The sequence below is a fragment of the Chlorocebus sabaeus genome, chromosome 21, assembly GCF_047675955.1.
Source record: "Chlorocebus sabaeus isolate Y175 chromosome 21, mChlSab1.0.hap1, whole genome shotgun sequence".
Classification (NCBI taxonomy): Eukaryota; Metazoa; Chordata; class Mammalia; order Primates; family Cercopithecidae; genus Chlorocebus; species Chlorocebus sabaeus.
Window position 1 is genome coordinate 113,849,140 of NC_132924.1, and position 26,594 is coordinate 113,875,733.

At 36.7% G+C, this 26,594-nt stretch overlaps 1 protein-coding gene across 9 annotated transcripts in view; it reads right to left on the reverse strand.

Annotated features, from left to right (window-relative positions):
• Positions 1-26,594, reverse strand: part of BRAF (B-Raf proto-oncogene, serine/threonine kinase) — a 200,563-nt gene that overhangs the window by 53,985 nt on the left and 119,984 nt on the right. For 7 of the 9 annotated variants that reach the window (XM_073009411.1, XM_073009408.1, XM_007983167.3 and 4 more), the window contains 6 exons: positions 20,741-20,889; positions 19,681-19,800; positions 13,278-13,437; positions 6,315-6,351; positions 2,111-2,247; positions 1,323-1,440 (listed from right to left, as the gene is read on the reverse strand). In XM_073009411.1, the coding sequence (XP_072865512.1) occupies positions 1,323-1,440; positions 2,111-2,247; positions 6,315-6,351; positions 13,278-13,437; positions 19,681-19,800; positions 20,741-20,889 (721 nt within the window). Of the gene's footprint in view, positions 1-1,322; positions 1,441-2,110; positions 2,248-4,776; positions 4,897-6,314; positions 6,352-13,277; positions 13,438-19,680; positions 19,801-20,740; positions 20,890-26,594 lie in introns of all 9 variants that reach the window. The other 2 variants (XM_037991177.2, XM_073009413.1) reach the window with 1 other exon arrangement.

Consider the following 26,594-nt stretch of genomic DNA (forward strand, 5'->3'; position numbering starts at 1 on the left):
TTTTTTTTTTTAGACAGAGTCTCGCTCTGTGACCCAGACTGGAGTGCAATGGCGGGATCTTGGCTCACTGCAACCTCCACCTCCCAGGTTCAAGCAATTCTCCTGCCTCAGCCTCCTGAGTAGCTGAGATTACAGGTATCTGCCACCAAGCCTGGCTAATTTTTTGTATTTTTAGTAGAGACGAGGTTTCACCATGTTGGCCAGGCTGGTCTCGAACTCCTGACCTTAGGTGATCCACCTGCCTTGGCCTCCCAAAATGCTGGGATTACAGGTGTGAGCCACTGTGTGTGGCCTAAAATACTGTCATATAAAAAATTATGTTATATATTTCCATGAGCTCCATAATATGGTATATTATACATACTGCTTTGTAAAATTTCATATGCCAAAGACACCTTTCTGTATCAATAAATATAGCTCTACTATGCCATTTTAACTCCTATATAATCATATATGAAGGTACAAATTTATCCAGTTCTCTAATAGTTGGATACATGTTCATTTTCATTTTTCATTAATATTAAACCTTTGATAAAAATACACCCACTACTCTAAATATAATCCAATTTAAAAATATTTTGTCCAACTAAGAGGCAAATAATGATTTCTATTTTTGAATGTGCAATTCTTTGATAACTAGTGAGGCCAAACATTTTGTATATGTTTACTGGCCACTTATATTTCTTTGTTAATTTTTTTTTTTTTTTGAGACGAAGTCTCACAGTTGTCAGGCTAGAGTGCAGTGGTGCGATCTCAGCTCACTGCAACCTCTGCCTCCTGGGTTCAAGTGATTTTCCTGCCTCAGCCTCCCGAGTAGCTGAGACTACAGGCACGCACTACCATACCCAGCTAATTTTTGTATTTTTAGTAGAGATGGGGTTTCACCATGGCCAGTAAGGTCTTGATCTCCTGACCTCGTGATCTGCCAGCCTCGGCCTCCCAAAGAGCTGGAATTACAGGCGTAAGCCACTGTGCCCAGTCAGTAAGTACATTTTTAATATGTTTACTTGTGACTTATAATACAAATAAAATTATCAGCTGAAAGACTCTAAAAGAAAAAAAAATCCTTTTGAGGACTAGTTAACCTGGAGGAATTCTCCTTTAAAAATTACTACTATAATATAATGACAGGAGTCCTGATTGCTGTGAACGGTTTTTATTTCCCATAATTTTTGTTAGAAACTCCTGGAGGAGTCCTGAAACTAATATAGTTTACTGATGCAAAGAGTGAATATTTCCTTTGATGATTGTTTTTACAAAATAAAAGTTGTTAAACATATCCTATTATGACTTGTCACAATGTCACCACATTACATACTTACCATGCCACTTTCCCTTGTAGACTGTTCCAAATGACCCAGATCCAATTCTTTGTCCCACTGTAATCTGCCCATCAGGAATCTCCCAATCATCACTCGAGTCCCGTCTACCAAGTGTTTTCTTGATAAAAATAGTACAAAAGTCAAGTCAAACCAAACAAATAAAAGAAAACCTTATGTTTTACTCTTTTTTAATTGGTGCTAAATTTCTTTATGTATCATATCTAATTCAGTCTTTCCAAAAAAAAAAAAAAAAATCAACATATAAAAGTACTTTGGTAGAGTAAAAGATCCACTTATTCAACAATTAGTAACAATACTATGGCTAAAAAGTATTAGTTTTTTATTTTATTTTTAAATTTTACTTTAAGTTCTGGGATACATGTGCAGAATGTGCAGGTTTGTTACATAGGTATACATGTGCCATGGTGGATTCATTTTGCAGAAGAAAGTTATTTTTTAAATAGTGAAGAATGTCCTTTGGTAGATATCTGAATTCTGGACCAGCCTTTTCATGCCTTCTAATACTAGTTTTCTCTCTTTTTCCTTATTTTAGAAGCAGAACACTATTACTTTTCCAAAACTGCCTTCTACTAAATTATATTACAGATGACAGCAAAAAGCAGTGCTGTGGAAATAAGCTTTAAGCAAAAAACTATCAGCTCTGAAATTTATTTAATTATGGGAGTTCTGTGTCACATATGGACATAATACATCTAAAGGATAATATTATATTTGGCTATGACTTCTAAGAAGAAAGACAGAGAAAAAAAGATATTATATACTCTTACCATTCGATTCCTGTCTTCTGAGGATGAAGATGACTTCCTTTCTCGCTGAGGTCCTGGAGATTTCTGTAAGGCTTTCACGTTAGTGAGTGAGCCAGGTAATGAGGCAGGGGGGGTGGCAGACAAACCTGTGGTTGATCCTAAATTAGTGATAAGAAAAATGTATACATTAAGGAGGAGCAAGTATGTTAATTTATCAGGGGTAGAAGGTTGGGGGATATTTAGACTTAATTTTAAAATGTAGTGCATATTTAAATATAGACCTTTTGGAAAGGATGGGCCAAAAAAAAAGGGGCCTCATTTGGTGATTACAACTATAATTTCTTTTAGTTTTCTGGCCAATTTAAGACCTTTAAGATATCTGATGATAGATACATACTTTGTTTACTGGTACAAAATCTAGGAGAAAAACAATCTCTCTAAAACAAGATAGAAATACTAAAAATACTCCCAAGTTTCTGTTTCTTTGATGGGAAAAAATCAAAAAGCAAAACCAATGTAAATGCCTATATAACAAATACACTTTTAATTAATTATTTAATACTACCTCAACAGCCAATCAATATAAAAAAAAAAGGAAATCCCCAAATGGAAACATTTTCTAATAATGGCCATAATGTTGAAAATATCTACTTATTCATATTAATCACTAAACTCAAATACAATCCTAAACTACATGCTCTACTATTTAAGAGATATTGGTCAGTATCATTGGTTCCTAGAGGCTTACATTATTAAACAAAGATTATTTGTTACCTGCAAAACAAAGTTAATATAAATAAAGCCAGGCATATTTCTCAAGACTTTCTGAAAAATCTCTGCCTTTGTAAGTGAGAGCTTTGTAAGTAAGCGCTATGGCCTCTCCGCTGAGTTACTATAAATACAAATATTCTATAGGTCAAGTGAGCCTGAGGAGTATACTCTTTGGAAGTGATCTCCGTTGGCAGGGTCATACCTTTCTCATGGCAAACATCCTGAGATAAGGTACAGTAGCACCTGGTTCAGAAGGGATCAGGGCAGTGAATCTTACTGGGGCCTGAATACGGCTGAGTAGAACTCAGATGTCCAGGTAATAGTTCTATATACAGAACAACAAAATGACCTCAAGAAAATAGATTCTTTTTAAAAAATGACTGCTACTCTTAAGGAAAAAAAGAGTCACTATCTTTCAGATAACAAGGATACCAATAACCACATTTAAATGTTAAATCTGTAGAAAATATTTACTATTATTACATCATATTATATCACCATGTAGAATTTTCATGATCTCATATGCAATTTTCTAAAATAAAATGGTGTCCAGAATGTCTATTAAGTAGAGCACAATCCATTTTCTACCTCCCATTGATAATTTTCAACATTATAAAGCCTTAACTGCTTGACCAGGCTTCACAGTTATGATCTACTAAGTAGTTTTATTGTATCACTTAATTGTATTACTCACTACTGTATGACTTCCATCCCATTCTATGGATTTTCTGAGAAACAGCAGGGCTGAGAGAGCAAATATCTAAAGCACCATTACTACATTCAGAATATGTAACAGATACTAACTAGCAAGAGTCAGTAAATACAAATCTTTAAAAATATTTATAGCAAGACATCTGTCCCAGCTTTGACTTTCTTTTTTTTTTTTTTCAGATGGAGTCTCACTCTGTCGCCCAGCCTGGAGTACAATGGTACAATCTTGGCTCACTGTAACCTCCGCCTCCTGGGTTCAAGTGATTCTCCAGCCTCAGCCTCCCAAGTAGCTGGGATTACAGGCACCCGCCATCATGCCCGGCTAATTTTTTTGGTATTTTTGTAGAGACGGGTTTTTACCATATTGACCAGGCTGGTCTCGAACTCCTGACCTCAGGTGATCCATCCACCTTGGTCTTCCAAAGTGCTGGAACTACAGGCGTGAGCCACCGCGCCTAGCCCAACTTAAGTTTTTACAAATCAGTTTAACCACTAAATAAAACAGCAAGATGAAATGGGAGAATGAAATTATACCGTAAACTTTCTTCTATTAGGACATAATTAAAAGGATAAATCCTCAAATTTCTGAAGTACACTGAAATATCTAAAATATGTTATAAATCTTTTTTTTTTTTCTTTTTTAACAGCTCCCTACCTTTGACAAAAATATACACATCCCATATTGGAGGAAAGAAAAACCCAAAAAATACAGCTAGTATTACAGAATCTGAAAAAAGGCCAAAAGCCTAATAAAATCTCATAATAGAAGTTTCCACTGACACTTCAATTTTCTTAAAAACCACAAAAATTATTAACAAATATAAACCATCAAGAATAATCACTTAAATGCATTAAAATCAAAGGAATCCAGTAAGCTCTTCCCCACCCACCTTATTTATTCCCACCCACTAAGTTTAACAAATTATCAAGACCAGGAAGTAATAAAATAACAAAAAACAAGATGGAAATCTCAGGTCAGGATTTTCTTGCTTTTAAAAATTTATGACAGACAGCATACAGAAAGCTTGTGGCAGTGAGTATGTGTGAGAAGCACATTCAGAGCATTCCCGCCAGCCCAAGCAGAAATTTAGTACTGAAAACTTTCACGCTTACAAACACACGCTGTGAGGGTGAGGCACAAACAGCATCTGTAGTTTTATATTTAGTTTGCTTTGGGTGAAAACAAGAAAGAAGAGCCCAACTACCTCTGAACACTGGGCCAGGCTCAAAATCAAACACTATTTCACTGGGGACAGAATGTAGGAGGGGACTGGGAGTCCGGGATTGGTATTTCCGAAGACAGCGCATCAGCTGGTTCAAAGGGGCTGTTAGAAGAGAAAGAGAGGGGCAGGCAAACACAGGAAGACAGACACACAGAAGAAATGAAAGAAGTCATGGGGAATAAATAAGATGAATCGAAGCCTGCTTCATAAAATAATTCTGGACCAAAAATCTGCTCATTTTCATATAATCCCAATGATTTTTTAAAAAGTGACTCATGAAAAGGACAAGAAATGCCATTTGATTTTAGGTACTAAGCAGGCTGTGTTTATGACTAAGTTAATTTTGTGATGCTAACATGATGGCAACATTTAAATGCTGGATGTATTAGGCAAAATTATCAAAAGCCACAGCTATTAAGACATATGAAAGTCAAACTGGCAGCAACATTAATTGGCAGGTTCATGAAATAACAAACAGGAAAAAAAAAATGCTTGTGTAACTATGTGCTATCATCAATACCAAGTCCAGAGTATAGAATGCAGGCTTATTATTATTTTGGTTGCTTCACGGGTATACAGAAACATAACAAAAGAAGGTTTATAACAATGTTTACTCAATGTAAAATATTGTTGAGTCTGGGCTTAGATATTTTGAAGATAAAGAAGGTCACAGTGAAGAGGTCAACTCTAAGCAAGATATGCAGTTATTACAGGTCTTCCTTACTAGACAGAAGACAGCACGGAAGGTAAGTGTAAAGGACCACCTGGAAGAAAACTTCAAGATAGTCTCGAATGTCACCTCTTATAAAACATATAGGGTAATGCTTACAAAAAGTATTTTCTTAAGTAATGTTGTCTTATGTGCTAGAGTGAATACTAGATGAAAATTCAGTTAGAAATCTCAATTCAGTTTCTCATTTGTGTATTTAATGAACTAAGAAGAGGAAAAATGGGCTTCGCTATTATGGGTCTGTTCTATTAAAATGTACATTTAAAATACTTGTAGAAAGTTGAAGGGAAGTGGCTGATAATGTCTGACAAACCCCCTCTTCAGAATGATTTAGCAAAGTAAAGTTTTATCTAAGGTCAATCTTTAAGTATCAGTGAAGACCCACAAAGGAAATTTATCAACAATAGCTTTCAAGACCGTTAGAAATTAATAAAGCGGGTATAATAATTAAGGATCTTTCCTTGGTAAGATATTTTAAAACTGTAGTCTACGGCCATACCATCCTGAATGTGTCCGATCTTGTCTGATCTCAGAAGATATTTTAAAAATGTAGATAGTACATTTTAAGACTTCCTTTTATGTCCAGTCATCTTTTCTACTCATGTTATAAATTAGTTAACATTTTATTAGAGATAAATGACAAATACTATAGAAAAACAAAAAAATTTTGGGTTTCTCTACACATTTTTCTCTGTGTCTGTTTCATGTAAGAGGCAAGTATAAAGGAGATAAGCAGCAAAGCAACTGCAGTTTCCTCGAATTTTTCAAAAAAACTGAAATCACTACTTACCTCCATCACCACGAAATCCTTGGTCTCTAATCAAGTCCTACAAATAAACAGTAATGTATATTTATTCCAAGCAAGCATATAATCAGAAAGTAGTGATAACACTGATTTTTCCACTACCATTAAAAGAATTATTTTATTAATTAAAACAATATATAACTATTACACAAAACAATCTGGAATTATCTAGCGAACATAATAAAATCTAAATTTTGAAGTACTTGTCAATGTAAGCCTATAAAGAAAGAATTATTAGTCCTAATCAAATGCTGAAATCCATTTCAGGCCATTCAAAACCAATGGCTTCCATTATCCTCAACAATCCAATGCAGGAGCAGAAAACTGCGTTTTCTCACTTGTAAGTGGGAGCTGAATCAAGAGAACAAGTGGACACATGGGGGAAATAACACACACTGGGGCCTGTCGGAGGGTGGGTGGTAAAAAGAGGGAGAGCATCAGAAAGAATAACTAACGGATGCTGTGCTTCATACCTAGGTAATGGAATAATCTGTGTGCAAACCGCTGTGGCACATGTTGAGCTATGTAACAAACCGGCACATCCTGCACGTGTACCCCTGAACTTTGGAAATAAATAAATTTTTTAAAAAATGGCTTCATCAATCCTTAAAAAAAATTATACTGGCGCATATTAAGAGCGATAAAAATGTTCATAGTCTTTGATCCTGTAATTCCACTTCTGGGAACTTTTCTTAAGGAAATAATTCAGAAGAAAAAGTGATATGCACAAAGATGTTTAGTGCAACATTATCTATCATATTAAAAAGTTAGAAATAATTATTTCTCTATTATAGGCATTTTGACACACTTTGGTTAAGAAAATTTTGGTGTATCAATTTAATGAAGTATTATGCAGCTATCAAAATAATTATGAAGCTTGAATCACGAAACATGTTTACAGTGTAATTTAAAAATACAAAATTAAAAGTACACAGATTACAATCATAAAAATACGGATGGATAAGGGCACACTAGAAGAGGGAAGAAACAAAATGGCTCATAGAAAGGTTTTGCTCTTTGGGAGGCCGAGGCGGGTGGATCACGAGGTCAGGAGATTAAGACCATCCTGGCAAACACAGTGAAACTCTGTCTGTGCTAAAAATACAAAAAAACTAGCCGGGCGTAGTGGTGGGTGCCTCTAGTCCCAGCTGCTGGGGAGGCTGAGGCAGGAGAACGGTGTGAGCCCGGGAGGCGGAGGTTGCAGTGAGCTGAGATCGCGCCACTGCAGTCCAGCCTGGGTGACAGAGCGAGACTCTGTCTCAAAAAAAAAAAAGAAAGGTTTTGCTAAAATTTGCCCTTTTTTTTGAGACTGAGTTGCTTTCTCGCCCAGGATGACGTGCAGTGGTGTGATCTTGGCTCATTGCAACCTCTGCCTCCTGGGTTCAAGTGATCCTCCTGCCTCAGCCTCTTGAGTACCTGGGACTACAGGCGTGCGCCACCATGTCCGGCTAATTTTTGTATTTTTAGTAGAGACAGGTTCACCATGTTGGCCAGGCTGGTCTTGAACTCCCGACCTCAGGTGATCCGTCCACCTCAGTGTCCCAAAGTGCTGGGATTACAGGCATGAGTCACCACGCTTGGTGGCTAAAATTTGTCTTTATTATTAAAATATAGCTCTTTATGTGCCGGGCGCAGTGGCTCAAGCCTGTAATACCTGCACTTTCAGAGATCAAGGCAGGTGGATCACGAGGTTAGGAATTCGAAACCAGCCTGGACAACATGGTGAAACACCATCTCTACTAAAAATACAAAAATTAGCTGGGCATGGTGGCACATGCCTGTAATCGAGGATACTCAGGAGGCGGAAGCAGGAGAATTGCTTGAATCTGGGAGGTGAAGGTTGCAGTGAGCTGAGATTATGCCACTGCACTCCAGCCCGGGTGACAGAGTGAGACTCTGTCACAGAAAAAACAAAAAACAAAAACGTATATATATATATAGCTCTTTATAACAACATTGGTAGTGGGGACAGTCGCTACGGGTAATGCAATTTGGGCCTTGATAGGTAGAACTTCCATTAGTCTGTTTATTTAGTTTAACTTAAATATGAGGGATTGAATGGCCCCAAATATCTCTAAATAGTCTCTGCAAATAGACAACTTTTTGTTTAGAGGCTAAAACAAATTCTTTAAAGATGTATTTCTATTATGTTTAATGTATCATAAAAAGCCTTCAACATTTTCTACAGAATAATCAAATACATACCTGAAAACAAGGTGATAGGAGTTATGTGGCTACCAAAAAATATAAAAATCCTAGTGATGTCATTAACTTTCCATTCTTGAGAGCTTACAATCTCATTAGAAGTAAGATGCACACATTGGAAATAAGATGGAAGTAAGTGAAAATCAAATAATTTAATAATAATTGTGTAAGAATATAATAAAAGAGATGCCAAAGTTTGTTGCTTAGTTGATTGCCAACTAAGTGATATGCGTGATAAGATTTTTTTTTTGAGATTAAGTCTCGCTCTTGTCACCCAGGCTGGAGTGCAATGGCACGATCTTAGCTCACTGCAACCTCCACCTCCTGGGTTCAAGCGATTCTCCTGCCTCAGCCTCCCGAGTAGCTAGGATTACAGGTGCCTGCCACTATGCCCGGCTAATTTTTTATTTTTGGTAGAGATGGGGTTTCATCATGTTGGCCAGGCTGGTCTTGAACTCCTGATCTCAGGCGATCCGCCTGCCTCAGCCTCCCAAAGTACTGGGATTACAGGTGTGAGCCACTGCACGCGGCCAATAAGATTTTTAGTGCTATGTATGATAACTATAGGACTTGGTCACTGGTAAAGCAGTCAAGGAATTTACTCTGAGTTAGGGTTTCAGAGATAGAGAAGCATGTAGAAGAGCAAAGAGTCTTTTAGATGGAAGAAACAAGACAAAGGCCATATCCTTTTCTTCTTTTGTTGCATCAGCTCTGAAACTCCCCACAACTATGGATTAACCAAATTTTGCTTTCTCCGCTCTTACAAGTTACTGCTAGTAACAACATAAACTTAGATTCTTTAATTCCGAATGTGTTCTTAAAGCTCCTTGACAATCTTTTCTACTCATTCTAGGTTTCAAAGGTTCTTCTAGCATTTGAAAACTGGATATTTCAACTTTTTTCCCACTCTTTTGTAGTTCCTTCTCTTACTTACATCCCTTCCCTTCATCATAATAGAGAAAACAAAAGCCATCAAACAACTTTTCTGCTCTAATATCTATAACTATTTGCATATTAATATTAGGTATAATTTCTGAATTATTATGTACCAGGCATAATAAGCAATTCAAACCCCTATAGAAGGTAAACACTACTGGCTCCAGGATTAAATAATTTGCCCAACATCACACAGTCTGTAAAGAATTACAGAGCTGGCTAGGTCCATCTTTAATTCTTCATAGTCTCTGAGAGACATAATTTCCAAGTTCAAGGAATTTTATTACATCAATTATTCTCTCTCTTGTTATCTTCAATTTCTCTTCACTGGCTGCTTCTTCTCCAGTTACAAATATACTAACGTCTCTTACATTAAAAACAATTGTCTCCTGGCTGGGCGCAGTCGCTCACGCCTGTAATCCCAACAGTTTGGGAGACTGAGGTGGGCGGATCACTTGAGGTCAGGAGTTCAGGACCAGTCTGGTCAACATGGCGAAACCCCACTAAAAATACAAAAATTAGCTGGGCATCGCAGCTACTTGAGAGGCTAAGGTAGAAGAATTGCTTGAACCTGGGAGGTGGAAGCTGCAGTGAGCAGAGATCACACGACTGCACTCCAGCCTGGGTGACAGAGCGAGACTCCACTCAAAACACAAAAAACAAACAAAAAAACCCAACCAAAAACAAACAAAAAATTGTCCCTCAACCCTGAATCAAGCTATCCTCTTTTGTCATTCCTTCACAGCCAAGCTTCTCAAAATTAACACTTAATCCTACTTCCTCACCTGCTGCCTTCTCCTCTTACTGGCCCTCTAAAACAACTCAATGAAGTAAAGATGACATTTCAATTGCCAAAATTGATAAGTCATTTCAGTCTTTATCTTATTTGAATCTTAATGGCAACTGACACCAACTACTTCAGTGTTCTTGAAATCGCTTTTCTTCCTTTGGCTTCTGCAACACTTTTTCTTAGTTATCTGGAGCTAGACTTAGGAAGAGACAGCCCATAAAGGAGACAGAGAGTCTCTGCCTGCACCTACAATGTTAATGTTTATCAGGGTTACATTTTCTCCCCTTTTCAATTTACATATGCTCTTTGAGTAATTTACATCCATGGCTTTAACTGACACAAATATGCTAATTACTCCTAAATCTGTATCTCTACTCAAGGTCGTTATATCCAACTGCTACCGGATTTCTAAATCTGAAAGTCCCATAGGCATCTTAAAGTCAATAAATCCCTCCAAAAAGCTAAAATTTTTGCTGCAAACCTTGTTTTTCTCTGATATTTAGCAAATGGTGCTATTTACCAGAAACTCGGTCTATAAGCTAAGTATCTATAAGCCAGAAACCTGGCATTATCCTCTACTTCTCATATTTTTCGCTCCTCTCCTCTACTACAAAACTGTATAGTGGTTAAGTATAAGAGGGAAAGGCCAGGTTTGAACCCACTTCAATAATTTATCAGCGGCGTTATCTTGGGTATGTTTCTTAACCTCTGTAAATCTTAACAGTAAAATAAAGATAATAATGGTACACAACCTATGAGTTTTTATGTGGATGAAATAAGCAAGTCTATGTAAAGCACTTAGCATAGTACCTGATATATAAGTATTCATAAATAGTAGCCATCTTCAACATGATTCCTAAGACTCAACACTGATTCACTAATTCATAGTCTCCCTCACCACAACACACTCTTTCACATCACCAATGCTATTACTTGAGTTTAAATATCATTTCTGTCTGAAATACTGCAAAAGCCACATTATTGACAGTGCTGCCTCTATGTTTTTCCCATTTCATCTATCCTCCACACTACCATCAAAGATTTTTCTACAATATAGAGCTGATCACTTCCTCTCACACTCAAAATTCTTCAGATTCCCTAGGACTACTTTAGATTTTAGAGTAATATACAAAGCTTTTTCCCTGTAGATTTTACCTACCTAGTTTCACCTTCCACCATTCCCCAAGCCTTCTCCTGGACCCTAAACTTAAATATCAACTAGTAATTACATTCCATGTAAAGGCACTTCTATGCCTTTCATTTCCTTAACAAATGACTTTCCAAATCCCCCTATGCACTGTACTCCTACTTATTCATCATAATCTGGCTTAAATATTATTCCTTCTCTGCTCAATACTCCTAGATCCAACCAGATGGAGTTTATAACCCCCTTCTCTAAACTACTATTATATGTTTTGTAATTATCTATTTAAATGTTTGATTCACCCATTAGCCTGTGACTTCCTTAAGGGCAAAGACCATGTGCTAATTCAAAAATAATTCCCAATGCCTAACACAATGCATAGCCCACAGTTATTAGTAAATTGTTTTAATGGAATCATCAGTGATAGAGCATGGATAAAAATGCTAAAGAGTTTGCACTTTATCTTGTAATCAATGTTAAGTCACTAAAAGTTTTGGAACAAGAGAACAGATGATGCTAGAGGTGTAAAAAAATTATTCTGACAGTTGCAGAAAGAATGGAAATGGATAGAGAAGAATCAATGGCAGAAAATCTATTTAGGAGATTAATGTAGCATACAATTCAAGTGAAAAAATATGGGCCGAAATGGCAGCAGTAATAAGTAAAAACCAGTTTGTGATGCACATTAAAAGGTGACACCTTTTGACTGCTTATAAGAGAGGATGAAAGGCAAGATATAAAGATGACACTCTAAATGAAGCCCAACAGACCAGGGAACAGTGGTAACAATCAGAGAAAAAGCAAATAGTCTAAAAGGATGGTAGTTTTCAAAGTAGAGAAGGTGGTTGCAATTTTGGACAGACTGAGAACAACCCTAACCTAGACATATGGTTTGATTTCTTATATCACATTCTCCTTTTCCCCTTTCTTCCTTTGTTTTTAGGTCTTGCTAGATAGAGGTGAACCTTACTAATTAAGGAAAACTAATACTAGAAAAAAGTCACTTAAAATGAATCCAATAAAAATAGAGAAAAGTTTCTTAGTAAAAAGTGGGAAGAAAGTATGATTTGCAAATTTATCTAAAATAACAAAATAAAAATTTATAATAGTTTTTCTTTTATATTAACATTTAATAAAATTTATAGTTCCAACTATATGCTAATTTAAAAATAAAAACAGAATTTTTTGTTGGTCATAATGCCAAGCTTACAATAGCACAAATTGAAATTATTTTATTTTGAGACAGGGTCTCACTCTGTTGCTCAGGCTGGAGTGCAGGGGTGCAATCATAGCTCACTGCAGCCTTGACCTCCTGGGCTCAAGCAATCCTCCCACCTCAGACTCCTGAGTAGCTGAGACTACAGCTGAGACCTCACCACGCATGGCTAATTTGTTTTCTTTCTGGTAGAGATGGGGGTCTCACTATGTTGCCCAGGCCGGTCTCTAACTTCTGGGTCAAGCACTCCTCCCATCTTGGCCTCCCAAAGTTTTGGGATTACAGGCATGAGCCACCATGCCTGGCCTGAAATTCTCAATTTCATATTCACCTCTTATAGCACAATCATAATCATTTTTATAAAAGTTTTAAAGAACTTAATCAATTCTGCCAAGGGTTTCTATCAGTCCTTTGATATTTAAACCATTTTCATTTGAAGATGACTTTTACAGAGATGGTATCATAAGGGAAAAAAATCAGAGTGACTGTATAACTTGGTGTCAGTGAAGTATTTAATACCACCAGAGAGAAACCAGAGGCTTTTCTGATTTGTGATTCACAAAAAGCGCACTTATTTCTGATCTAAGTTGTAATTACAGCAGAAAGGTAAAGATATATACTTGATTTTTTTTAGTTCTAGCAACGCTGGATACTTACATCAATATTGACAGGTTCTATTGTGTTTATGTGCACATTGGGAGCTGATGAGGACCGGTCTCGTTGCCCAAATTGATTTCGATGATCTTCATCTGCTGGTCGGAAGGGCTGTGGAATTGGAATGGATTTTGAAGGAGACGGACTGGTGAGAATTTGGGGCCTGGAAAAATGAAGTCATTGGAAGATAAGATTCAGAGTAACTATATAAAGATAATAATATTTAAAAAGGAAGATAAAAGGATTTTCTTGTTTTTATATTCTCAAAACCATTAAAGCATTAAAAACCTAGCAGTAATGACTTTTGAAAGCATTAATTTAAAAATCCAATACTGCCAAAGCTGCTTTGCTGAAGCAGGCCCTCCAGGAACTATCAATGATAAGAACACTGATTCTTATCCAGAAAACACTAGGGAAATTTACAAATGGCTAGAAATTACCTGTGGCCATCAACTGAAGAAGTTCAACCTTTAAAGTTATATAAAAATGCTCTGAGAATAACTGAATATAACTTGCCATTTTTTTCTAACTTTGTCTTGACATCTGAATTTACTAAAATGAAAATTTTACATATTAAGAAATTATAAATATTTTGAGAATACACATGCATATTTCAGGACCTGAATGATGTACTTGTTCCTTTACGGGAGTTGAATGAAAATCCAGAACAATATTGAAAAATCCTTTCCAAATTCAGAAGATGGTCCTCAGAATGCCAATATCTCTCATATTCTGGATTTTTTATCATGCCCATTATTGGTAACAAAGACACAAGAGAATCATATATTAACCATTAAAGCAAATATTTTTTAAAACTGCTATTTGGAAAACCACCAAAATGTTACACTTGTATGCTACTTGGAAAACCACCAAAATATGTTACATACCTTTTTTGGTATGGTAGCGAAATAACATAATCTATGATATCTCACCCTAAAATGAACCTGGCACTCACAGAGAATACTAAAGTTTTGAGCCTAGATTGTAAACACTTGGAAGGATCTAGCCCCTCAGAAAGGTTATCCTAGGAGTGGGGAAATGAGTGTCACTTGATAGATGAGGTAAGCTATCTCACTTAACTCCACCAGGACCAATGAATGGCTAAGTGCCAATAAGCTCTCTTCACATATTGGTAATCATTCCACCCTATTTTATGCAAATTAATTATTATTATATATAGCATTATTTATTGGTTACTAAGACACAGCTACAAGGACAATGTTGAGGGAATAAAAAGACACTTTCATGAGACATGAGGAATGGGAAAAAATATATAGTAGGAAAGGAATGGATAAAGGTTTTTTTGTTTGTTTGTTTGTTTTTTTTGAGACGGAGTCTCGCTCTGTCACCCAGGCTGGAGTGCAGTGGCCGGATCTCAGCTCACTGCAAGCTCCGTCTCCCGGGTTTACGCCATTCTCCTGCCTCAGCCTCCCGAGTAGCTGGGACTACAGCGCCCGCCACCTTGCCCGGCTAGTTTTTTTGTATTTTTTAGTAGAGACGGGGTTTCACCGTATTAGCCAGGATAGTCTCGATCTCCTGACCTCGTGATCCGCCCATCTCGGCCTCCCAAAGTGCTGGGATTACAGGCTTGAGCCACTGTGCCCGGGGATAAAGGTTTGAAGAGCAAAGGAAGCCTAACAGTGAAAGTCAGCCTCTGAATAAAACATGTCAGAATCTGAACCACACCAGTTCACAATTTTACTTCTTTGAAGCACATTATTAAAGATAGGGAAAGAAGTTTTGCCTTCATGTGTTTATATTAACGAAATGAATCCACTTAGAATTGATATGCAAATAATAAAATACTATGTACTTTAAAAAAAAATTGGTATCAGCCCAATGAGAATTATAGGTAAGAAAAAGCCTTTAGGAAAACTAGCATGTTCCACCTAGGTCCTTTTTCTTTTTTCTGATTATTGAGAAATTTTTGGTTTGTGACAGAGCTGTCTTTATTTTTGCTTTAGGCAGCCAAATATATGTCCATAGCTAGAAAATTTTAGGATCAGGAAAAGGAATGCAAAAATGACATTAGTCAATAAAATTTTAGAAAGGGCACTGACTGTCAAGGCAACTATTTACAGGCTGATTTAAAGTCTCAAGGCAGGCTGGGTGCGGTCGCTCATGCCTGTAATCCCAGCACTTTTGGAGGGCGAAGCAGGTGGATAAGGAGTTAAAGACCAACCTGGCCAACATGGTGAAACCCCATCTCTACCAAAAATATAAAAATTAGCTGGGTGTGGTGTTAAGGGCCTGTAATCCCAGCTACTCAGAAGGCTGAGGCACAAGAATCACTTGAACCTGGGAGGCAGAGAATGCAGTGAGCCAAGATCACGTCTCTGCACTCACCTGGGTGACAAAGTGAGACTCCATCTTAAAAAAAAAAAAAAAAAAAAACCCAAAAAAACAAAACCAGGGCTTAAAATTGGGAAAAGTATGAATTAACTAGAATTGTATACGACAGTCTATTGTAATAATTCATCTGGTATAGGCAGAGATGGCAGTAAGTCACTTCTGAAACTCACCAAGTTAGGAATATGACAAACATGTAGTAGATAACAAATCAGAAATAACTATGCAAAGGACATTGGTCCAGAAGAAAAACAAAAACTAGATTTAATCTAAGAGACTTCACTATCACATCTAAATAATGCATATATTAAAAAATGAAGACATCTGCATATTATACAAAATCAGAGAAACTCAATTTGGTAGTTAGTATCTAATAGTTGTGCCTTGGTCCACTAAGTCAACTTCTCTAGCTTTGAGGGCAAGTACAGGGGAACACTTGATCATACTCCGATGTCATTGAATATCTGAGCCATGTTCTAATTCTATGCTTAACGAAAACAGTCTTCTGATTATAATTTGATTTCCCATAAATCTCTTCCAAAAGAAGAGTGAGTGCTGGTGCACACAATACAAGAAGTCTAATTTACATAACAGGTATATTTTTCACTGATAAATGTTACCTGGTATCCTGATTCAATTTTTTTTCTGATTTCGGTTAATATAAACCAGTATAACTCCTAATCTCATCATTTCTGGGAATCAATAAAATTACATTACCATACTGGGAAATCTTTCCACTAACCAAGGTAACTTATACCCTATGAAGTATCTTGGCAGTCAGCAAACTGGCTTTCTCCCAATGATACCTGTACCTATCTTGCAGTACCAAATTAAAGACAGTACCAAATTAAAGCAGTACCAAATTAAGGATAACAGGAATTTTAATTCAAATACCCTTCAGCAAATTACTAGTTAGTTTAGATCTCATTCTTAATCTAGAATATTAAAAAGTTTTGAAAACTTTGGTTTGGTGATATGTACATTTTAAATGTTGATCTCTCATAAATTTATACATTCTACAGCATTTTTAAAAAGTAGAAAAGGAGGTATCTCTCACTTTGTACTCAAAACTGGGCAATGTATCACTTCTCCAGTATTTCTTGATTACATCCATTATTACACTTGTTTCATGACCATTATTATTGTTATCAGGACTAGTAACAAACTGCAAAAGAGTTTTGATACTGAACAAGATTGCCTTCTATCTTTACAGAGACAACCATATAGAGTTATGTCATAAAAACATCAGAAAAATGACTCATAGACAAGTTTGAACATCTTTCTTATCATTTGCTCAAGATCAGAATCTATTTCAGTTCAGTTACCAATAAAAAACTCATGGCACAGGCAAATGGTTTCTTAATTTTAAGATAGCATTCCTTCACTGCAAGGCAAATGTCCTGGATCATTACCATTATAAACCTTCAGAGAGGCCAAGCTAATTTCATTATGGTGTTTTGTGACTGTTCACAGAACTGGGACCTGGCATTAGAAAGGCATCATGGTCTATAGAATCTGTCAGGAGAAAATGTTATAACCAAAAGATTAATTAAAAACCAACCAAACAATAGGAACATTTTGATTTGACCATCTAAAAAACACACAGCTGCACACAAGTAATGATAGAGCCAACAAGAATAAAACGACTCCACTAGAGTAGATAACTGCTACAACCTGACAAGAGAACACAATGGCTGCATTTTCCAGTGTTCCAAATAGGTAAGTATAGCCACTGCTTAACACAAAATTCTTTTGCAAAATTTTCTAACCTATGAGATCACTAAAAAGGCTGGTTTTGTAAAAATTACAAAATTGTACTGAAAATGTCAACTGATTTTGAAAAGATTTCTCTAGGTAGAAGTCTAAAGAAATAACATTACATTGTGAAGAGTGGGAGGAAGCAGGGTTAAAACTGACAATAAATATTTCTAATCCTAACATCTCAAGAATATTCTAGAACAGAATGCTGTATGGGGACTTTTTCTTTTTTCTGAGACGGAGTGTCGCTCTGTTGCTGAGGCTGGAATGCAGCGGCGCGATCTCGGCTTGCTGCAAGCTCCGCCTCCTGGATTCATATTCTCCTGCCTCAGCCTCTGGAGCAGTTGGGACTACAGGAGCCCGCCACCATGCCCGGCTATTTTTGTTTTTGTATTTTTAGTACAGACGGGGGTTTCACCGTGTTAGCCAGGGTGGTCTTGATCTCCTGACCTCGTGATCTGCCCGCCTTGGCCTCCCAAAGTGCTGGGATTACAGGCGTGAGCCACCACGCCCGGCCTTTTTTTTTTTTTTTTTTTAAAAGCATTTGCTTCCAGATGCAGCCTAAATAACGCTGCGCCAAATTCAATGTGAAAGAGTGCACAGACCTGTGTCAGAGATGTTCCAAAGCTAGTTAGGTGCACTGTCTCACACCTGTAATTCTAGCATTTTGGAAGGCTGAGGCAGGAAGATCACCTGAGGCCAGGAGTTCGAGAAATGTTGCAAAGTAAACTGATACCCACTTAACTCATCTTTATTGTCTTCCTTTTTATTTCCTGTTATGAAGCTTAAATATACGATGCCTTTGCATTATTTTTCTTTTTTTGAGATGGACTCTCGCCCTGTCACCCAGGCTGGAGTGCACTGGTGTGATCTCGGCTCACTGCAACCTCCACCTCCCAGGTTCAAGTGATTCTCCTGCCTCAGCCTCCTGAGTGGCTGGGATTACAGGTGTGTGCCATCATGCCCAGCTAATTTTTTTTTTTTTTTTTTTTGTATCTTTAGTAGAGACAGGGTTTCACCATGTTGGCCAGGCTGGTCTCAAACTCCTGACCTCGTGATCTGCCCACCTCAGCCTCCCAAAGTGCTGGGATTACATGCATGAACCACTGCGCCCGGTTGCCTTTGCACTCTTTTTAAAGTCACTTCTCAGCTTTATCCTCCACAACTGATTAATAATACTATTAATTTTTTTCTTTTATGCTTTATGAATATCTATCCCTTTTCCACACTTCTAGCACCTGAACTTGTCTTCATTGCCTCTCTCAGTCTTCACTACCAACAATATCCTAGGTTGGCCTTCCTCACCCTAAATTTTCTGTCAATCCATCTGTATTTCACTGCTAATTGATTTTTTCTTTAAAGCCATTTTCATCAAGTTAGTAATCTGCTTAAAGACCTGTAAGTCTAAATTCTGGCCTCAATTCCAAGACTCTCCATAATCTGGTTTTACACATGGTACTTCTTAAGTTAGATAAACCTTTCTTCACTAGCTCCTAAACCTAACATCCTCATTCCCTTTATGTCTGTTGTTTCTCCATTCCCCTCTCACCATGCTTCTATTCCCTAGGCCCATTCAGACTGTAGTAATTGTTTAAAGTCTAGTTCAAATCCCACCTTCTTCATTAAGTTTTCCTCTCACTATTCTTCCTTCTGTAAACATGAAAACATTTATGTCCTCATCACATAGTTTAATATACTCCATCATAAATTGTAGATTATAATTATATACTATTTTTTACATTGTTTGCCATTGTCTCATATATCAATGCTTCTTCGTAAGTGGAAGTCATATACTTCTATACCTAATAAAAGATGAACTCAAGTTGTAGACTCAAAATGATCTGTTGCATGGTTTTAGCAGGACTGATTCTGAAATAGTCTATGTCAACTTTAATCCCATTTATTTGTACCAAATGCATGTAAATATCTGACTGGTGTGATAAAATAAATTATTTGGGGAAAAAATCCTTAGTTTAACCATTTAAATTTTGGAAATGTTTCTAATTAACCAAGAGATCCAAAAGAAAGCAGTTCAAGAAGTATGTCACCGAAGAGCAGAAGTCAAATCATACCCAATATTGATATTTTCAGGACTGATTCTGAAGTAGTCTATGTCAGCTTTAATCCCATTTATTTGTACCAAATGCATGTAAATATCTGAGTGGTATGATAAGTTATTTGGGGGAAAAAAATCCTTAATTTAACCATTTAAATATTGGAAAGGTTTCTAATTAAACAGGAGATCCAAAAGGAAGTGGTTCAAGTAGCATGTCGCTAAAGAGCAGAAGTCAAATCATACCCAAGAGAGTCTGAGGTGGGTGCGGAAGGGGATGATCCAGATGTTAGGGCAGTCTCTGCTAAGGAGGCCTCTTCCTGTGGTATTGGGTGGTGTTCAAAGAACTTGGAGACAAACAGCAAACTGTGAGGCAAAACAAAACAAACCTAACTTGTGCAAAACCCAGAAGCTTCATAGACCAAAATACATAGTTAACAAAAAAACCTGAGATCAAATTCATTTCTCAGAAACAACTGTTAAAATTCAATTAGTTGTATTTTTGTCTAAAGGCTTTTTTTTAAAAAAAAAATTATACTGCGCTTTCAAAGGCATGCTTATAACCAAAAGCTAATCATTCTATTCAGCAAATTTCTACATACTACAAGATGAAAATCATGCTTTATGGTTAAAGAGTCATGCTTTATGGTTAAAGAAGAAGAAGTATCTACTGTAAATTAGGTGACATTAAATTTACTTAAAGTACAGAGTTAAGTTTTATTTGCTCAGGTGATCAAGAAAAATAAGACTTTAACAGCAGCAGCAACAATGACACAAAAAGAGATAATAGACTCAGTCTAATCTATTAGAAAAACTGGCATACAGCAAAGAGAAATTTTAGAAAGGGATATGTACTGGATACAAAAATTTTACATCTTAAATAAATTGGGGGAAGGGAATTGAATGCGGATGAATGAGAGAGGAAGAATATAAACATAATTTACAAAACAGCTAACAGAATCAGACCACCTGATCTGTGGTACAAAATCATAATGCTTAATTTAATTGAAACAACTCTCCCTCTCCTCCTAGAAACTATCCAAAAATGGTTTCTATGGGTTAGGGGTCTTGATTAATTAAATAATAATATAAAATATAAATTAACTGTATAGCTGAACCAGAATTACAATTTTGGAGAGAAATACTGGTCATTCTATGTATTATTCTCTAACTACACTTAAAAAAAAATTCTCTGTAACAACTGTACGGAAGAAAAAACCCTCACAGACTTTAAACATCATAGCTTCACGTTAAAAAAATTTAAGTGTAAAATGGTAGGTAGAAGAGATATTTTTGGATTACTTACTCAAGTTGGTCATAATTAACACACATCAGTGGAACCTCTGTACTACAACGCTGGTGAAATTTATAACCACATGTTTGACAGCGGAAACCTTGGAAAAGCAGCTTTCGACAAAAGTCACAAAATGCTAAGGTGAAAAATGTTTTTCGTACCTGCAAGGTAAAAAATCATACAGATTTCAAAAACTCACAAGAAAACTTTCTAGAAACTGACATATCTACTTTCTTGTTTAAAATAAAATTGTAATATATTTATATCATGAAATTCACACACTAAAATACTATTACAAAATGAAAACCAGGGGGTTCAAGATAGTAGATGGACTACACATATTTATTTCCCATCCCAGTATCTAATTTAAAAACTCAGAAGTTAAAAAATGAGAAATGAGTAAAAGGCTGGCAACTGATTTCAAGCTTGACAACATAAAAGTAAAAGTAGAGATGAAAAGGAGGAGGAAACAGAGGTGAAAAGAAGAAGGGTATACTTTAATTATCATACAAAGAGGGAGGTTAAGAAATGCTGACTGGTGTTGATGGAACAAGAAAGGTGTATATTAAAGTTACAAAGGCATCCCATAGAAGAACCAAAAAACTACTACTAATAAAAACACTGGGGGAGAGGAGGAAGAGGAAGAACTAAAAATGAGCTAATTCCTTATAGGATCAGTAATCAGTATATGATATCTAAAGTTAATAAAGCAAGAAATTATGGCTAAAATTATGGCATATGTGCCACATGACACTTCAGTTAATCATGGACTTTATACCACAGTAGTCCCACAAGATTATGATGGAGTTGAATAATTCCTATTGCCTAGTGACACCTTGAAGATCCTGACCCCGTGTAGATCTAGGCTAATGTGTATGTTTGTGACTTCTTCTTTTGTGTGTGACAGAGTCTGGCTCTGTTGCCCAGGCTGGAGTGCTGTGGCACAATCTTGGCTCACTGCAACCTCCACCTCTTGGGTTCAAGTGATTCTCCTGCCTCAGCCTCCCGAGCAGCTGGGACCACAGGCACGTGCCACCACGCCTGGCTAATTTTCCCTTTTTTTTTTTTAAGTAGAGAAAGGGTTGCACCAAGTTGGCCAGGCTGGTCTCGAACTCCTGACCTCAGGTGATACGTCTGCCTAGGCCTCCCAAAGTGCTCGGATTACGAACATAAGCCACCGTGTGCAGGTTGTGTCTTCATTTTTAACAAAAAAGTTTAAAAAGTAATAAAGAAAAATTAAAAATTTTAAAAAGAGAAGAAAGCTTATAGAACAAGCACATAAGGAAAATATTTTTGTATAGCTATATGTTTTCTAAATATTTTGAAATTGTTATTTCAAAAGAGTCAAAAAGTTAAAAAAATTAAATCTTAGTTTACTGTAGATTTTTTACTTTATAAACTTACTAAAAAGAAAATTTTTTTTAACTGTAGTGTAGCCTAAGCGTACAATGTTTACCATAAAGTCTACAGTAACAGATAGTAATGTCCTACGCCTTCACATTCACTCACCACTCACTCACCAGAGCAATTTCCAGTCCTAAAAGCTCTGTTCATGGTAGGTATCCTACACAGATACACCATTTTTTATCTTTTATACTGTATTTTTACTGTACCTTTTCTATATTTAGATACACAAACTTGCCATTGCGTTAAGGTTACCTATAGCATTCAGTACAGTAACATTCTGTACGGGTTATTAACCTAGAAGCAACAGGCTCTACCATATTGCCTAGTTGCACAGTTAGGCTATACCATGTAGGCTTGTGTAAGTGCATAACAAAATCACCATTGATGCATTTCTCAGAACATATCCCAGTCGTTAGGCAATGTGTAACTGTATTTATTTAGATGAAAATAACCACCAAAGAGCTTAAAACAAAAACCATTAAAAATTAACAGTGATTTCCTCTAGAGTGGAATTGGGGGTGGGAGGGAGAGACTATAATCTACATAATAGCTAAAACAAAAACAAAATAGCTGACAGAATCAGAACCCCCGATCTACGGTCCAAAAACATAACGGTTAACTTTGGATAAAAATGTACAAACAATTATTTATAAAAGATAAAACTAGTAAGCAATCATATGAAAATCGAAATAGCTCTTCCTAATCTTACTAAAAAAAATAATGAACAGAAAAATCACCTAAAAGACAATAAAATCTATTTTTTCTAACAAATGAGCAATTTCTTAGAGGATCAGAATGTTTGGGCCACATAAACTTATTTGTGAACACTTCTCTAGGTGAAACTTAGAAGGCAACATGTAAGAATTCCATGTCAAAGGCAATGATGTAGAACATCAGTCACATAACAGAACTGCGCTAGGGAGAATCTATCCTACTAAAGCCAGAAATTGCTTAAAATATATTTATTTAGTGTATATAATAATAAGAAAACATAAGAATAAATATTAAAATGTTAACAGTAGTTATTTCAGAGTGGCGAGAGCATGGGTGACTTCTATTTCATTATTTATTCTTTGCTATATATTCTTGAGATGGAGTCTCGCTGTCGCTCAGGTTGGAGTACAGTGGCAGGATCTCGGCCCACTGCAACCTCTGCCTCCTGGTTTCAAGTGATTCTCCTGCCTCAGCCTCCCAAGTAGCTGGGGACTACAGGCATGCACCACCATGCCTGGCTAACTTTTGTACTTTTTGGTGGAGATGGAGTTTCACCATGTTGGCCAGGCTGGTCTCGAACTCCTGACCTCAAGTGATTCACCCGCCTTGTCCTCCCAGAGTGTTACAGACATGAGCCAACACACTCAGCCTCTATATTCTTAATTCATTTCAGTTTTTCAAAGATTTTTTTTTTTGAGACAGAGTCTCGCTGTCACCTAGGCTGGAGTGCAGTGGCACAATCTCGACTCACTACAACCTCCACCTCCTGGATTCAAGTGATTCTCCTGCCTCAGCCTCCCAAGTAGCTAGGACTACAGGCACACATCACCACACCCGGCTTATTTTTGTATTTTTAGTAGAGAGAGGTTTTTTCATTTGGGGGGGTTAATACTTTTAACTACATGATTATAATTATACAACTTCCACTATTCGATATTTTGTATAAAACCAGTTACAACTCACAAGATTTTCAAATGAGACAGGATTTTATCATGGTGACCAGGCTGGTCTTGAACCCCTGACTTTGTGAGCTGACCACCTTAGCCTCCCAAAGTGCTGGGATTACAGGTATGAGCCACTGTGCCCGGCCAGTTTTTCAGAGTTTTAATCACAAGCAATAGTGAGAAATATATTTTACATTATGATCCCATATATAACTGTATTCATACAATACTTACCCTTACTATATACAACATGAATTAGAACTTTCTAATCTATTCTGCTACATGTAATTTTTTAATGATATATTAAATAGATTTCAACATCAAAATTCTATTTTTCATTTTATTTTATTTATTTTTGATAGGGTCTTGCTGTTTTGCCCAGGCTGGAGTATGGTAGCACAATCATGACTCACTGCAAAGTCTGCCTCCCAGGCTCAAGTTATCCTCACACTTCAGGCTGCATAGCCAAGGTTATTGGCACACACTACCACGCTCACCTAATTTTTGTATTTTTTTGTAGAGTTGAGGTTTTGCCATGTTACCCAGGCTGGTCTTGAACTCTTGGGCTCAAGAGATCTGCCTGCCTCAGCCTCTCAAAGGATTAGAGGCATGAGCCACTGTGCCCAGCCAGAACTCCATTTTCAATACACACTTATTTACACATTCTGTTCCATTAAGAAAAGAAAGTTATTGAAAATATTTCAAGAAAATTACATCCTGGCCTGGCGCAGTGGCTCACACCTGTAATCCCAGCACTTTGGGAGGCTGAGACGGGCGGATCACGAGGTCAGGAGATAGAGACCATCCTGGCCAACACGGGGAAACCCCGTCTCTACTAAAAAAAATACAAAAAATTAACCCGGCGTGGTGGCAGACACCTGTAGTCCCAGCTACTCGGGAGGCTGAGGCAGGAGAATGGCGTGAATCTGGGAGGCGGAGCTTGCAGTGAGCTGAGATCACGCCACTGCACTCCAGCCTGGGCGACAGAGCGGAGACACTGTCTCCAAAAAAAAAAAAAAAAAAAAAAAAAAAAAATTCATCCTGATACATAATACATTCTGGCTTTTTGAGGACATTTAGTTTTAAAAGTGGCTCTTATTTTCTTCACCTTTTTTCCTATGTATCACTTTCCAGGGGATATAAAACAAGTAAGTGCCTATTTCTAGTTGTGTTATTTTTCCATTTGTCTTTGAATATACAAGAAATTTTAAAATCTTTAAAATTTTTTATGTGGCCATTATTTACCAAACCAAGTAGGAGGTGATCAAAACATCTGAAGGAAAGAAAACATGTGGATATGCATTTGATCATAAATTTTAAGCAATATAAGCCTATATCTGTAAGTATACCTTTGTCAATAAAGATGAGCACTGGAAGATACATCTTTCTTTTGGGTCATAACTTACACTTAATCTAGTATCTGAGTATACATAAATATGTATGGCAAATTAGTGAGAGGCACAGTCCTGGCAATTTGCATGCATTAATTTGTAAGGTGTGGGGCTGTGTGAAGGAAGACACTGAGTGTCTGTAGAAAAAGGAGAAGGGCTGGATACATAATATATGTTTCAAATCTTGTTTCCTCCCTTCCCAGTTCCCAAGGACTCTTGGGATATAGAGAAATCTTGAAGGGATTCTTTTATAACTGACTGTGAAACCATGAGGCATAAGCAGTACTCCTTGAATAGCCAAGCAAAACCTAAGACAGCCAAGAACACTTTTCCTTTCTAAGTGGAACACAGCTTTTTTACTCTTGCCTCTATATGGCACTCAAAGCAATCATTCTAACACACAAATCTAATCACATTTCTCCCCATGCTTACAACTATTACATTTCTAATTATTTTACAGAAAAGTCCAAATCTTTAATACGGCTTACAAGGATTTTCATGAGCTGGACTCTGCTTATTCTACCCACAACTCTTATTCTACCCACAGTACTGTTAACGACCCATTCTTCAACCTTGTATCATCCATTCTGAACTTCTTTCAAAACTTTCAAAGGTAACATGCTTTCTTGCTGTTCCCTCTGTTTAGGGTACTCTTTACTTGATACTTATTTCCTCATCCATCAGGCCTAAGCTTAGATATTTCTGTCTCTGAGAAACCTTCCTGACTCCTCAAAAGCCAGGTTAGGAATCTCTGTGCATCTACAGAACTTTATACAAACATAGTAATTATGAATGTTTATGAAAATTTATTAAATCTTCTCTCTACTCTAAGGCAATGACACTATCTTATTCATTTGTCATATCCCTAGGTAAGATATGGTATTGGCAAATGGAAAGTTCTCAATAAAAATTTACTGGCAAGTATCCAACTAGGTGGTGACAACTTCCATACTCTGGAATCAATCTGCAGTTTGCTTTCACTATCCTTCTGTGGCAAAGACCTTCCTGAGGCATCACTTTAATGCTATTTTCTCATGCTTAGCAACTTAGGTCTTCTTTTATCTCCTCATATCCAATTGCTAGCTAAGAAGAATTATTAAGAAACAGAGTAGTAATCACTATGAAATGTATGCTCAACTGTATTTGTATTCTTAAGAACTTAAATAAAAATCTTAAAATTTATCCACTTAAAATTCAACATGTTAAAATTATTTGCTGCACAGTAAAGTTTGATTGACATTAGGTGTAGCTTACACTTGTCCAAAAAAAATGCCTTACAGAAACACAAATCTGATTTGATTATTCACTACTAATGGAGGCTTGAAAGCATAAACCCCAAATGAAATAATCTAATCAATCATCTGCTTTCAGAGCCCAGCTGGATTAATCACCAAGACACATGGGAAAATA